Genomic DNA, 15,439 nt, shown 5'->3' on the forward strand with positions numbered 1-15,439 from the left:
GAAAATAAGTATAACTGAAAGGAGTTTTATCAAACGGGATTGCCAAGAATAAAAACCTAACAATCTCTCCCTTTGGCAATGCCGTGACAAAACACACTTAACAAACAAAATCCTAATTACCCCAACCCATTACAACCAACAAATACAAACTTCTTTCTCAAGGTTAAGATCTGGAAAACAACTATTAGTGCCACAATCTCCAAAACAACTATTAGTCTCACAAGAGTATATGAAAAAGCAATAAACATATGACTAGATTATCTTGAAGCATTAGATGAAAAACATGACTACATATAAGTTGGAGATTTTAAGAACATGTAGCGTGAATAGATGACAATCCTAACACAAATGCACCCGCCATGAAATCCTAAGACACATGAAAAACGATGATGTAAATACCTGGAGCATGCAAGAAGGAAATAATGAACAAACAGTGCATAGCAACATGCAAAATAACTATAGCCAATCTCCATTTCCAAACAAATCAAAGTGTTCATGCTAACAATCTCTTGTAAAGATAAACCAAACTCCCCCTCACAAAAAACAATGAACAAGAAGGAAATGACAAAAAGTAATATGGTGGAGCAAGCAAGGAATTTCAGATTTATACCTTGAAACACGCAAGATTATCCAAGAAGCACAATTACTTGAAACACAATGCGCACAGCCTCTAGAAGATTCCTCATAAAAGAAAGTGATGCATTATGTAAAAAGCATAGATCCCATGAAAAAAGTGTGTGTGTGACTCTTGGGGTTCGACAAACACTAGATTCAAATCCTAGTAGTGATGAGAAAGCTGGACCTTTGACAAGAGAATCTAAGCACAACTAAGGAAAGTTAAACCAGTAGGAATCAAGGGGTATTTGTTGAGTAATAGCGGAGGCTCCTCTTCAATCAATGAATACCTTTTTTTTTTATTTTTTTTTTGCACATTTTTTTTCTTTCTTTTTCACACTTTTTTTTTTCACACTCATTGGCAGCTGACACGCTCAAGAGTATGGAAACCGAACCAGAGAAGCATGGATATAATAAGGATGGCCTAGTTGGTGACTCTGAGGTAGCCTTTTCCTCATGCCTGGACTACAAAGAACAGAGGGGAAAGCCGTGGAGATACAAAAAGATGGAAGGTGGTTAAGAGACTCAACATCACCCACGATATGCTAGTATAGGTCAATTCCTCTAGAAAAGCAAAAGATACAATGCCAGAAGTCCATAGAAAAAAAATAATCACTAAGGCAGAAGACTCCGATATTTGCTAATCCAAGAGTGTGTACAGAATGAGACATACTAATCAAAGAATACACACTCCGAAATGAGTAATGACCACAAAAAGCACACACATATTAACATGTAATGGATATTCTCATCAATTCCAATATGCGCCAAGGACCACTCAAAAATTTCAAGCTTGCAAAACCATACTAAGAAAATCTTTTTGGGATTTTTTTTTCTTCTAAACAAAGCAAGACATAAAACAAACATGCACACATTTTTTTTTTCTAAACAATGCGAGTCAGAGAACGAACACACACACACACTAAATAACTCAAAAAAAAAAAAAAAAAAATACAGAAACCCAAAAACTAAAACTAATAAACAAATTAATACAAGTCAAGTTTTCTCACCCAACCCGTTTTAGTATGAATAAAGTTGTGAGAATGGCGGTTCTTGGGTGGTGTCTTGACATTATGGTTCCCTTCTCTTTCAATGGGAACTTGTCTCGACATGGTTTCCAACTTCCTATTTCTAGGTCTAGGCAAATACAAACTCACTCCATGTTTGGTCTCAAGCAAATCAAAATAACGAGGTCTAATATGACCCTTAACCTCATTACCACCAATGGAGTGTCTCCTATCCCACGAGATGTTGGAATTTCTTCCATCTCTATGAGACATTCTCCCATGCAACTCATAACAATAAGGGCGAATATGACCATGCATATCACAATGATGACAAATAAAAACAGGGTGTACAGGATGTACCTTCTTTTCTTTTACCTTACCAACTCTAGGAAGTTTGAGAAGTCCATCCTTATGTTGAATTTGTTATTCTCCCTTTCCTTGAGTTCTTCTATCATGAGATGTAGATGCAACTTGTTTTTGCTCTTTGTTATTACCAAAGCCAAGCCACTCTTGTCACAAGATATTTGTTTAGACCTAATGATGTCCTCTAAAGTCTTTGATCCTTTGTTCCAAAGATTAATGGTAGCCATAACACACTTGAGCTCTTCCTCTTTCTTGATCATTAGTTCTTCCAAGGCAACTTGAGACATCTCAAGGGATTCAATCTTTTCTTCATACATTGCATAGATTTGCTGTAGCTCATTCCTCTCTGTCTTACAAGTCAAGAGTTTTGCATAAAGAGCTTGTCGATCATTAGCTATCTTGATGGCATCAATCCTAGCCTCGGAAATCTCCTCCTTTAGTTTGACATTCTCACTTTCACATGCTTTGAGTTTCATAGTGAGTTTGTCATTCAGTTTGGATAAGTTAAGAGATTTCTTATACAACTTTTCATAAGTTTGCTCAAGCTCTTCATCATCACTTCCCGAGGATTCATCATCAGTGGCATTCTCAACCGACCTCATCGGATACTCTGTTCGTCCTTCAGTTTCGGAAGCCGCCATGAAAGTAAGGAATTGTTTATGACCCTCTTCACCTTGATCTTCGTTGTTACTTTCATCTTCATCATATTCTGATTCATCATCCCTAGTGATGGCGAGGGCTTTCTTCTTCTTCAAACGAGTGGGGCATTTTGAAGCAAAGTGGCCAAATCCTTGGCATTCATAGCATTGGACTCTTTCAGAGTTCCCCTGTATTTTTCCTTTCTCCTTTTTGGCTATAGAATTAATTTTGAGTTTATCTTTGCCTTTAGATTTATGAGTATGAGTAGATTCCAAAAGATTAGGATTCTTTTTCAAATTTTTTTTTTAAATTGTTTAACAAAAGCAGCCCTAATCTTGGAATCTATCTCACAATTCTCAGCAAAATCCTCTCCAACTCTATGAGAACTACTAAAAGCAATAGCATCTTTTTGTTTCTTTTTGAAATTCCTATGTGCCTCATAAGTTTGGAGATTTCCAACCAAGCGATCTAGTTTGAGGTTGTCAACATCTTGAGCCTCCTCAATAGTCGTAACTTTTGGTTGGAACCGATCGGGCAAGGATCTCAAAATTTTTTCCATAACTTTGGATTCTAGTATTTTTTCACCTAAATTGAAGCTAGAATTTACAATGTCACTCAATTTCGCATAAAATTCATCAAAGGTCTCACTATCTTTCATTGAAAGGTTTTTGAAACTAGATATGAGCCTTTGAAGTTTTGAGCGTTTAACAGAAAAAGTGCCTTCATGAATAGTTTGTAAGATATCCCAAGCCTCTTTTGCGACTTCACAATTGCAAATTCGACTAAACTCTTCAGGTGTGACAGCGTAAAGAGAAAATTGATAGTTTTACTATTCCAGCTACTATTTTGGTAATCAATTGTGTCTCACTTATCAATTGGTTTGGGGAAAGTTACTCCATCAACGGTAATCGTCAGTTCAGTCCACCCATACACGACAGATTATCAAACTTTTTCATCAATAGATTTTAAAAACGATCTCATCCGAGCTTTCCAAAACGAATAATTGGATCCGTCAAGTAGGGGTGGTCGAACCATAGAATTTCTCTTACGAATTGAATCCATTATCACAAATCAAATAAGATCTCATTCTAAAAGATTTTTTTTTTTAAAAAAAAATAGAATGACCCGTTTTGATACCAATTGAAAAATCTAAAAATTCCCTAGACATTAATTTGTGATTATGTATCAATTTTAAGCAATAAAACAATCCCAATGAAACAATCAAGACAAATCGACACAATGATTTTAACGTGAAAAACCCACAATTGAAGCACCTCCAATTGTGATAAAAAAAGCACGGGCAATAGTCACAAAACAATTTACTAAGAAGATATAAAGGAATTACACATGTATACTCTCAATTACCTACGCCCGAATTGAACCAACCTCTATGTGCCTCTTCCAGCCCCGTCTTCACCTCGGAATTGTCTTGATGATGAGCCACTCCAGAATCTACCAAAGCTTCAGGCTCGAATTCTTCAGAATCCACCGAAGAACAACTCTCTCTTTTGTATAGAACAAACAAACAATCCTTCCTTTGATGTATCCTCCTTAAACAATGAGTTGAATACTCAAAAACATCAAAGAAAACTAGCAAAATAGCTCCAGATATAAACCCTAGAACCCAAGAAGAAGATCTGCAGGTGTAATCATAGATTTGGACTGAAACACGTGTTTATAGAAAACTGTCCCGCAATCTCTGCTCGAGCGTCTGAATGGCCGCTCGAGCGGGCTGACGCTCGAGCCTGGAAAGTTTCGCTAGAGCGGGAAAAAACATATCGCAGTATTTTTGCCGGCGATCAAACTTCTGGAATCAAGGATTCTCCGCTTGAGCGAGGGAATGTCTGCTCGAGCGGACCAGCAACTTCGAAGGCAAATTTCCATTTTGTTTCGGGGGCACTGCCCCTCGACCCCGCCTGGGCGCTGCCTCAGACCCGCCAAGGGGCGCTGCCCCTTGGACCCCCGCGAGCTGACCGGGTAGCTCGATCCCCGTCATAATCAGCGAAGTGACAATCTTGAAAGAATTAACATCACAAACTTCTCTGCAAGGCACAATTTGGGTTGGATTCGCATCTAAAAACTTATAGCCTCACTGAAATAAAAAGTGCGAAAATAAGTACAATTGAAAGGAGTTTTGTCAAACGAGATTACCAAAAATAAAAACCTAACAGTTCTTTTATGAGTGTGGATAGACTTTCCAAACAAAGAAAGAAGTCAGTTGAGCAAGGCAACCCAAACACCTAACCAAATATATTCACATGATGACGAGGGCATTCAATCCAACACATCAATAATTATATATATAGTAATCATCATAAATTTGAATAATTTTACTTACAAATTTTGAACACCCCAACTCAGCTCCGAACTTTGTACACCCACCTTATAATAGAAAAAGGTCCATGATTAGTTAAAGTAATTATCAATATTCAATTAATTTAATTTTTTTATATAAATAATCTTTTCAACAAACTTTTTAATATAAACGGTTCAAATTGTTGAAGAGGGAGTAAGGTGGAGCCACCTAGGGGGCACAACCCGGACTCTTTCTTCCTTGTAATCCATTCACATTTTTTTTTTTTGATTTTGAATGTAGTACTCTCATACAAAAAAAAAAAAAAAAAAAAAAAAAAAAAAAAAAAAATTAAGTGTGTGGTATATATTTAAAGTTGATGCGATACTTTAAATATATACCATACACTTTATTTTCTAAATACTAACATAACAGTTGACTAAAAAAACTATCTTTACATGAAAGTAAAATAAAATAATATCCAAACTCTTTCAATAAATGTAACTTATGCTAAATTAGAATACAAAATTTTAAAAAAATAAATAAATAACAAATAAAAAATTGATTTCCAGCTCTATCGAGACTATGAGGATGTTATTGTCTTCTTCAAGAGAACACATGTGAAATATATAATTTTATATATAAATAATTATTACATAATATGCATATAAATATTTAATTTAAAAACAACAATTTTTAAACTCTATTGGAGAAAAATATGTGGAAATTTAAGTTTTTTTTTTATTATTTAAAAATCATTAATTTCAAGTTAATTTATTTAATACTTTTTTACATGTGTCTAAAAGATAGACACATCTTTTCCAAATGTCTAAAATGTGTTCAAATCAATTAAAAAAACCAAAATAAAATAAATAATAAATAAAATAGTTAGACATATTGCGGTCAGTTTCTCTTGTTTAAAAAACAAAGCCCAATTAGTACACGTTAATATGGACTTGGGAGAGGAAAGATTGAGTACATAACTAACCTTTGGCATATTAAAAAAAAAAATAAAATTTAAAAAATTGTGCATTTGTCAAATCTTATTTCTACCATTGAATCAAATGAATTAAACAACAATATCGGTTGTGGTACTAATGTTCATTTTTCAGACTGCACACATATACTAATACAACCTATTTTAAATATATAGAAGTAACATTTGACTGTAATTTAACCTTTCCAATACTAATGCCCAACATTAACATTCATCAGAAATCTCTTCTTTTGTCTTGAGAATGCAATGGAGAGCCAAGCTTTCTTCATCTTCTTCTTCTCCTTTGCGTCACTATTTTCCACAACCTTCTTGAAATTCTCCATTGCAGGTGATACCTTAGCTTCAAACCAATCTCTTCGGGACGGCGACACTTTAGTTTCCACCAGCCAAAGTTTTGAGCTCGGCTTCTTCTCTCCCGGCAGCTCCAAATTCCGGTACTTGGGAATATGGTACAAAGCCACCCCAGATACAGTTGTGTGGGTTGCCAACCGAAACAATCCAATAACAGGTTTACAAGGAGTCTTGACTATCAGTGGTAATAGATCACTGGTTCTTCTCAATGGAACACAGAGCATTGTCTGGTCATCTAACCTGTCAAGAGTTGAAGAAGGTCCTGTGGCACGGCTCTTAGATTCTGGAAATCTTGTTCTGTTTGGCAAGACAGAAACAAATTCTGATAGTTTCCTATGGCAGAGCTTTGATTTCCCGTGCAATATGCGGATACCTGACCTGAAGATGGGAGAGAACAACAGAACAAGTCTAGATCAGTACTTGACATCATGGAAAAGCGCTGACGATCCATCTCCGGGAGAGTTTACTTACAGAGTTGATAATCATGGGTTGCCTCAACTAGTACTTAGAATGGGATCAACAAAAAAGTACCGATCCGGGGTAAAACTCACATTCATTGATCTTCCCTTGTACAACAATCCGGCATTTAAAACAATGTTGGAGTTCAACAACAATAGATTGATATATATCTATGAACCATACAACAGCTCTGTCTTTACAAGATTAACACTAAACGAGTCGGGGTTGCTTCAACGCTATATACTGAACAAAAAGAACACTTGGGATCTTATGTTCACGGTTCCAGGTGACCTGTGTGACAGTTATGGATATTGTGGTCCTAATGGCATATGCAGAATCTACAAATCACCATTGTGCGAGTGTTTGAAGGGGTTCATTCCAAAATCCCAACAAGAATGGGATGTTCTTGATTGGTCCAGTGGATGCGTAAGAAGCGTGCCATTAGATTGCCAGAATGGAGAAGGGTATGTGAAGGTTGTACAGGTCAAGTTGCCTGACCTGTTGGAGTTTCGGTTAAACATAGGTATGAGCATCAAGGAATGTGAGGAGGAGTGTTTGAAGAACTGTTCTTGTATAGCTTATGCTAATTCAAACATTAGCGGAGGTGGCAGTGGTTGTTTGATGTGGTTTGGGGATCTGGTTGATACCCGGGAGAGCCTCCAAGACAATAGTGACCAAGATATCTACATACGCTTGCCAGCTTCAGCAATAGGTTAGTGCATGGCTATGATCTACCAGGTTTCTCTTAACCTTCTAAACTCCTCAATACTTCAGCCCTTTGTTACTTGGTGCACGAATTGTCTTGATATTCTCTGTTTCAGATTCAATTCATGATTCAAATAATAAGAAAAGACTTGTGAAAATCTTACTGCCATCAGCAACTTCAGGAATACTTACCTTGGGCACAGTATGTGGGTGCATAATAATGAAGATAAAAGCAAAGAGAAGAGGTAAGCGTTCTTATCCACTAAATATTCTTCTAATAATCGTTTCTGAGTTAAATCATAGATCCCAAGCATTAAACTATTACATAAAAATCATGTTTAAAGAATTTCCCAAAAAAAAAGGTTAACCCGACTAGCCCTGTTAACAGCTCTAAATGGGAAGAAAGAAAGCTTGGAATTACCTTTATTTGATTTCACAACTATTGCTGCTGCTACAAGCAACTTCTCTGACGCAAATATGATTGGAGAAGGTGGCTTTGGTCCTGTTTATAAGGTAAGATATGATATGTTCAGTCGTGTAGTTAAGAATAGATCATATTGTATTGTTGTGCACCTTATATATGACACCTACAGGGCAAATTGTCTACGGAACAGGAAATAGCAGTGAAAAGGCTGTCAAAAGGTTCGGGACAAGGTCTAGAAGAGTTCAAGAATGAAGTTACCTCAATTGCCAAACTTCAACATAGGAACCTTGTCAGGCTTCTTGGATGTTGCATTCAAGGAGAAGAAAGGATGTTAATCTATGAGTACATGTGCAACAAAAGTTTAAATTATTTTATTTATGGTTTGTGCCTCTAAACCCTTCATATTTTGGATTTGTTCGGTCACCTGCATATCACTTTCCTACATGGTCACTAATGCATCTTAAAATTTACCAAGGGTCAAAATGATGTGCAGATCAGAATAGAAGTGCATTACTGGCCTGGCAAAAGAGGTTTGACATTGTTATGGGGATTGCACGGGGACTTCTGTATCTCCACCAAGATTCTAGATTAAGAATAATTCACAGGGATCTCAAAGCAAGCAATATTCTGCTAGACGATGATCTGATTCCAAAAATTTCAGATTTTGGCTTGGCAAGAATTTTTGAAGGAGAACAAATTTGTGCAAAAACAAAAAGAGTCATTGGAACATAGTAAGTTGTATTTACTTAAAACTAAACCAAAATTTTCTATCATTCAGAAGACTTTATAGTTGCAAATTCTTGCAGTGGCTATATGTCTCCAGAGTACACAATTGACGGGAAATTCTCTGTGAAATCTGATGTATTCAGTTTGGGTGTGCTTTTGCTAGAGATAGTGAGTGGCAAAAGGAACAGAGGTTTTCATTATCCTGATCACCACCACAATCTTCTAGGGCATGTAAGTACTAGAAACAATAAAATAGTTATCTCTCTCTATAGATATATCTGTGTATATCAATCTATCTATCCCTGTGGCTATCTAACTTGATGCATATCTACTGTTTTTTGATAGGAATGGCAATGGGAGGCAATGGGGTGGATATTAATTCTCCATCCCCATTCCCTATAATAAATTTTCCCCATTCCCCATTCCCCATTTCCCCATTTCCCATGGGTACCACCCTCCCCATTTTTTAATGGGTATGGATTTTCCCAACCCACTTTAATCTTCATTTTTTATTTTTTATATTTAATGCTAACAACCACTTTTTTTTTTATTTATTTTTATTTATTTTTTATTTTTAAGGTTCACAACAAAAACTAAATATACCTTCAATCTTTTTTCTTTCTTTTTTAATATATTTAATGTTAACAATTTTTTTTTTTCTTCACAACAAAAGTTAAATATACCTTCAATCTTTTTTCTTTCTTTTTTAATATATTTAATGTTAACAATTTTATTTTATTTTATTTTTTTTTTCACAACAAAAGTTAAATATACCTTCAATCTTTTTTCTTTCTTTTTAATATATTTAATGTTAACAAATTTTTTTTTTTTTTCCACAACAAAAGTTAAATATACCTTCAATCTTTTTTCTTTCTTTTTTAATATATTTAATGTTAACAATTTTTTTTTTTTTTTTTCACAACAAAAGTTAAATATACCTTCAATCTTTTTTCTTTCTTTTTTAATATATTTAATGTTAACAATTTTTTTTTCTTTTTTTTTTTTATAAAGGTTTTAGCTAAATATACCTTCAATCTTTTTTCTTTCTTTTTTAATATATTTAATGTTAACAACTTATTTTTTTATTTATTTTTTATTTTTTTAACGTTCACAACAAAAGCTAAATATACATTCAATCTTATTTTATTTTATTTGGTTCAACAAAAAAATCAAATACACATTAATTAATTAATTAAAAAGTTTGTTTTATAATAATCAAATATATAATTTTGAGACAATCAAAAAGTTTGTTTGAAGAAAGTATTATAAGACTCATATTAAATTGCATCCGGGCATAAACAAGGAATTGTTTGTTGATCTCTTAGCCACGGACATTTTAGACATTAAATCATCTTTCTCTTAGCAAATTTGAACCATTCATTTTAATTTATCCAAAATCTAATTATACCTTTAACAAATCTGAATCACTCAATTTAAGATATCTATGCATTACCACATCCAATCCATCCTCCATCTTCTTCCTTTAGTCCCCCACGAATTTTGTTGTTTGTTACTTTTAAAAAACAAAAAATGTTTTTTCAATTAAATTTTTACTAATTTCACAACACCATCACCACTATTCTCACTTTCACTGTCACACTACCATCACCATAGCCACTACCATCATCACTGCCGCCATCACCCCACCACTATGTAACAATCTCTACTTTCACCTTCGTTCCATCACCACCACCACCAAATATAAAAAAATATATTTTTAATTTTTTTTTTATAAAAAATATTTTTCATTAAAAAATATTTTCTATCTAAATAAATGAAGCATAACATTGGGAAACAAGCTGATTTCAGTTAAATCTGTTCATAACTAAGAAAAATTCTTTTAATTTAAAAAAAATTATTTAGTAAGACTTTGTATCCCCTTTTTATTTTTCTAGCAAATAAATCTTTGTACCTATCATTTCTAACCAATCACGACTCATGCTTGTTTTGATTCTCTACAATTTTCTTATTTTCAAATACATTCATATATATATATATATATGTTGTATAAATTGTGTGATAACATAAAACAAATAGATTCATACTCGTTAATTGAAATTTCAGAACAAGCAAACCATTCTGAAAATTACAATACACAACAAAATAAAATAACATAGAAAAGCAAACCGAAACCTACACTAGACAGTGTCCTTAATTTTTTTAAATAAATTTAAAAAAATTTAGATATGCATAAAATTTGACAAGAATAATGTGACAATGTTAATTAATGTGTATTTGATTTTATTGTTGAGCCAAATAAAATAAAATAAGATTGAATGTATATTTAGCTTTGGTTGTGAATAAAAAAAAAAAAATGGTTGTGAACCTTACAAAAAAAATTTAAAAAAAAAGAAAAAAGAGTAAATGTATATTTAGCTTTGGTTGTGAATCTTAAAAAAAAAAAAAAAAAAAAAAAAAAATGGTTGTGAACCTTAAAAAAAAAAAGAAAAGAAAAAAGATTAAATGTATATTTAGCTTTGGTTGTGAATCTTAAAAATTAAAAAAAAATGGTTGTGAACCTTAAAAATAAAAAATAAAAAAAGATTGGAGGTATATTTAGCTTTGGTTGTGGATCTTAAAAAAAAAAAAAAAAAAAATGGTTGTGAACCTGAAAAAATAAATAAATAAATAAAAAAGAAAAAAGATTGAATGTATATTTAGTTTTGGTTGTGAATCTTAAAAAAAAAAAAAAAAACACATATGGGGAAATTAGTGGGTATCCATCCCCAACCCATCCCCTGTGGATATTTAAAGAATATCACTTACCTTACCCAATAGATAAGAAAAAGAGAAAAAACCCATGTATTTGGGTTGGGTCTCCATGGGTAGGTTATCCATTGCCATCCCTATTTCTTGAGGATGACAAAATATATGTTCTGTGAAGAAAATAAATAAACTAAGTGCATGGTTTGCAATTACTTTAGGCATGGTTGCTGTGGAATGAAGACAGAGCTTTGGAACTAATGGAAGCATGTTTGAAGGATTCATGTGTTGAATCTCAAGTACAGAGATGTATTCAAGTGGGCCTATTATGTGTTCAGAAACTCCCACAACACAGGCCGGCAATGTCATCTGTAGTGTTCATGTTGGGAAATGAGGAAGCAATATTGCCTCAGCCTAAACAACCCGGTTTCTTCATTGAAAGAAGTTCCATTGATACAGATACGGCAACAAGAAGTGAAGAATTTTATACGAATGGTGAAGTAACCATAACAATATTGGATGGTAGATAGAGTGTTCATCGCAGTTGTTAATATGATTTTAGAAATAGAAGTTATTTCAACTTCAGAATTTTTGTGGATTTCATTTTATTTCTTAAAACCACGGAGCTCAAAAATTTTCTATTTATTTATAATTTGGTTTCAAATATCAAAGCACTCTCCTCTATAATAAGATACAGTAAGTCCCATGGACTTTCTGCAAGTAAATTAAACACCAAAACATGATATGAGAAGCATCTAGATTTTCTGATGAGCCTAATTTACAACGTGACTGCGTCAATAACTAAAATGTAGGACAAAGACTGATCAAGTATTGGCCCAGCACAAGCATTTCCAGTACCCAACTTTACATAAAGACTGTTCCATGGAAAAAAGTTTGTCATTGTGATTGGTTTTTGGCTTGGTTTCAGTTCTTAAGTCCTGTAAAGTGGGCCAAAATCAAATCTAGACAAGCTTGTCAAGATAGCTCTTCGAGAAAATTCAAGGATAGTGTTCTACTAGTTCAAAAATGAAATTTTTAGGGAAGAAGATCCCCCAAGTATCATCAGAAAAATAAAAGAAAAGATTCCACTTCAACCAACCTCGAACAATCTTCATAGAAATTAACCAAGTTGTTACTAAAACAACATAATTCATAGCTCAAATCACCTGAACAAAGGCTTGATTCCAATTATTTGGGGGTTTAGAACTACATAAAACTAAAATGACAAAAAAAAAAAAAAATCGGGAGAACAAAGAGTTTCTTATAACCATATACCAAAACTAAGTAATATTTCAGTTTGAAATTAGTGGTATACCAATGTCACTTCCATCAGATATGAATACGTGGTTATGCTTCTGTAGTTAAAAACATCTTGACAAGTCACACTAATTTCCATTGCATACGAATATAAATACATATTCACAGTGATTTCTTGAACATCAATTTTATACCATGATATTTTTACAAACATCAATTGTGCAAAAGACAACTAAATATTTGATGACAATGCAGAGCTACAGGAATGAGGCTAATTAGCAATATCAACAGCAGGTTTCCAGAAATTAAAAAGGTCGAGAGAGAGAGTAGACAACATATGTATGTATATGTAAAAAACACACACATACACAAATGTCAACACATACATAAGCACATTATGAGAAATTATATTTGAGAGTTCAAGAAAAGGATGGCAAACCGTAATTGCAGAATCAAAGCGTCCACTTCTGCAATTTGCAGTCTGTTCGGTCAATCTACATTTTTCCTTTCAGTTTGGTTGCCGAGAAACTAGCAATAAAGGAAGGGTGGAAACCTTTCATTGGCAGGCCCAATGAATCCAACAAACGGTGTTGTGTCAACTGTGTTGCCAATGCAGGAACAACATCCTGTTTTGGGTTGGGCATTGCTATTTTAAGGAGATTTTTTTTTTTTTTTTTTTTTTTTGTAACCAAACCAAATCAAGCCTTAAGTCCCATCAAATGGAATCGGTTACATGAATTCTTCTTCTCCACTCGACTCTATCAAAGGCCATTTGGTTATTCAAATTAAAGAGATTCATATCTCTATTTACTATACTAACTCATGTCAATCTAGGTTTGCCCCTTCTCCTAACACTTCCCTCTGCCGTCGTTGTATCGCATCTCTTTACTACTGCTTTTGTTGGTCTCCGTTGTATATGACCAAACCATCTCAATCTATTTTCTCTCAGCTTATCTTTTATCAGTATTACTCCTATCCGTTCATGAATATACTCATTCCTAACTCTGTCTTTTCTAGTCTTGCCGTACATCCACCTTAGCATTCTCATTTCAGTAACACTCATCTTATCTAAATATTGCTTCTTAGTTGCCCAACTTTTTTTTTATTTTTTTTTGTTTTTTGTTTTTTGTAATTTCAGAAATAAAAATAATGAAATTTCATTATTGCCTATGATTTTTATTTTTTGCACAAACAAAGTTTCAAAAAATTTAGAAAAAATCTTTTATATGTATCACACAGAATTTTATTAACTATGATGATAACCAATGAAGGTTTGCAAGGCCAAGTAAACAAGAAACAATGACTAATCATAGCATCCATTTGGTAGATAGGTATAAAATCTAGGATAGGTATAAAATCTAACTAAATCCACCTAAACTCCAATGATTACAGGACTTTCCAAACTAATCCCAGATGTAATTCAAGTGAAAATTACAAAAAGGGGAACTGGTTTATACAACTTAAACTATCTTTGAATGCAGTAAAGATTTTCATTTTATTTAATAGGTTTTGGGGCATATAGTTTACATCAACACAATGTATGTTTCTATCGAGCATCTAACAGAGTAATGGTGATTTCATTGGCCAAAACTGTTGCATCCTTGCTTGACGAACAACCAACCTCATGAATATTCCTTTCAGTAAAGAAGCCAGGCTGTTTGACCTGAGGCAATGCACCTTCACTACCCAACATTAGAACCACAGATGACATGCTTGGCCTATCCTTTGGACATTGTTGCACACATAAAAGACCCACATGGATTGATCGCAACACTTCATTTAGGTAGCATGAGTCCCATAGAGCCTCATCAATTAATTCCAACGACCTACCTTCTTTATAGAGTCTCCATGCCTGAACAATCCATTACAATATTAATAGTACTTCTTGGAAAACATACATATGCAACGATAGCTTTAAGCTTCGTACACTTACATGCCCAAGTAGGTTGAGGCGGTGACCTGGATGATAGAAACCTCTGTTTATCTTCCTACTCACAATCTCCAGCACCAAAACACCAAAGCTGAATACATCAGATTTTACTGAAAATAGCCCATCTACTGCATACTCTGGAGCTATGTAGCCACTGTAGAGAAACGCTAAATGAAGAACCAGATTTTGAAGCAATATAAGTGGATTAGACGAAACATGTTATGGAGATTCTTACTGTGTTCCAACCACTATGTTTGTATTTGCTTGTGTCTCATTTCCTCCTAACCTTCTAGCCACTCTGAAGTCAGATATTTTTGGGTTCATTTCAAAATCCAACAAAATATTACTAGCTTTGAGATCTCTATGAACAATTCTCAGTCTGGAATCTTGACGAAGATATAAAAGTCCCCGAGCAGTCCCATTAATAATGTGGAAGCCCTTCGACCACTTTAGTAATGCGTTTCGGGTTCGATCTGTTTTTTTTGTGTCTGATTTAGTCCTTGCTCTTGCTAATTAGATGCATGAATTTTTTAAAAATCCCAATTTTTCTAGAAGACAAAGCTCATGAAAATGCACATGTAATAACAACCACATATAATTTTGGTCCCATTACCAAATAATTCAAAAGGTTTATATGGAACAAAAAGTATAAAAAAGAAAAAAAGAAAGAAAGAAAGATTGTTGGTTGGTCCAAGGGTGGAAGAGATGTGCTATACCAAAAATTGAAGTATTATAGTTTCAAGAAAGCCATACCAAAAATAAAGAAGTCCAGACTTTTGTTGGGCATGTATTCATGGATCAACATCTTTTCTTCTCCTTGAATGCAACATCCTAGAAGCTTCACGACATTTCGGTGCTGAAGTTTAGCAATACAGATGACTTCATTCTTAAACTCATCAAGTCCTTGGTTAGAATTCTTTGAGAGCCGCTTCACAGCTATTTCTTGTCCTCCTAGTATACCCACTACAAG

The 15,439-nt window shown here is 33.8% G+C and overlaps 2 protein-coding genes and 1 pseudogene across 2 annotated transcripts; 2 read left to right on the forward strand and 1 right to left on the reverse strand.

Moving 5' to 3' along the window:
- The first annotated feature begins 6,160 nt into the window (after positions 1-6,160).
- Positions 6,161-7,532, forward strand: LOC145796321 (G-type lectin S-receptor-like serine/threonine-protein kinase At4g27290 pseudogene; annotated as a pseudogene).
- Positions 7,533-7,633: 101 nt separating this feature from the next.
- On the forward strand, positions 7,634-11,812 carry LOC145796322 (G-type lectin S-receptor-like serine/threonine-protein kinase SD1-1). The gene is made up of 6 exons (XM_082881408.1): positions 7,634-7,674; positions 7,792-7,942; positions 8,044-8,233; positions 8,347-8,584; positions 8,660-8,810; positions 11,504-11,812. Exons 1-6 carry the CDS (start codon positions 7,634-7,636, stop codon positions 11,810-11,812), a joined length of 1,080 nt encoding a protein of 359 aa, XP_082737534.1.
- Positions 11,813-13,894: 2,082 nt separating this feature from the next.
- LOC145795479 (G-type lectin S-receptor-like serine/threonine-protein kinase SD1-1) lies at positions 13,895-14,906 on the reverse strand. The gene is made up of 3 exons (XM_082880006.1): positions 14,705-14,906; positions 14,473-14,623; positions 13,895-14,391 (listed from the first exon to the last, which is right to left on the reverse strand). Exons 1-3 carry the CDS (start codon positions 14,791-14,793, stop codon positions 14,086-14,088), a joined length of 546 nt encoding a protein of 181 aa, XP_082736132.1. The 5' UTR covers positions 14,794-14,906; the 3' UTR covers positions 13,895-14,085.
- Positions 14,907-15,439: the final 533 nt, after the last annotated feature.

Source organism: Camellia sinensis, chromosome 7 (genome assembly GCF_055761805.1).
Source record: "Camellia sinensis isolate YWXY chromosome 7, ASM5576180v1, whole genome shotgun sequence".
NCBI classification, from domain to species: domain Eukaryota; kingdom Viridiplantae; phylum Streptophyta; class Magnoliopsida; order Ericales; family Theaceae; genus Camellia; species Camellia sinensis.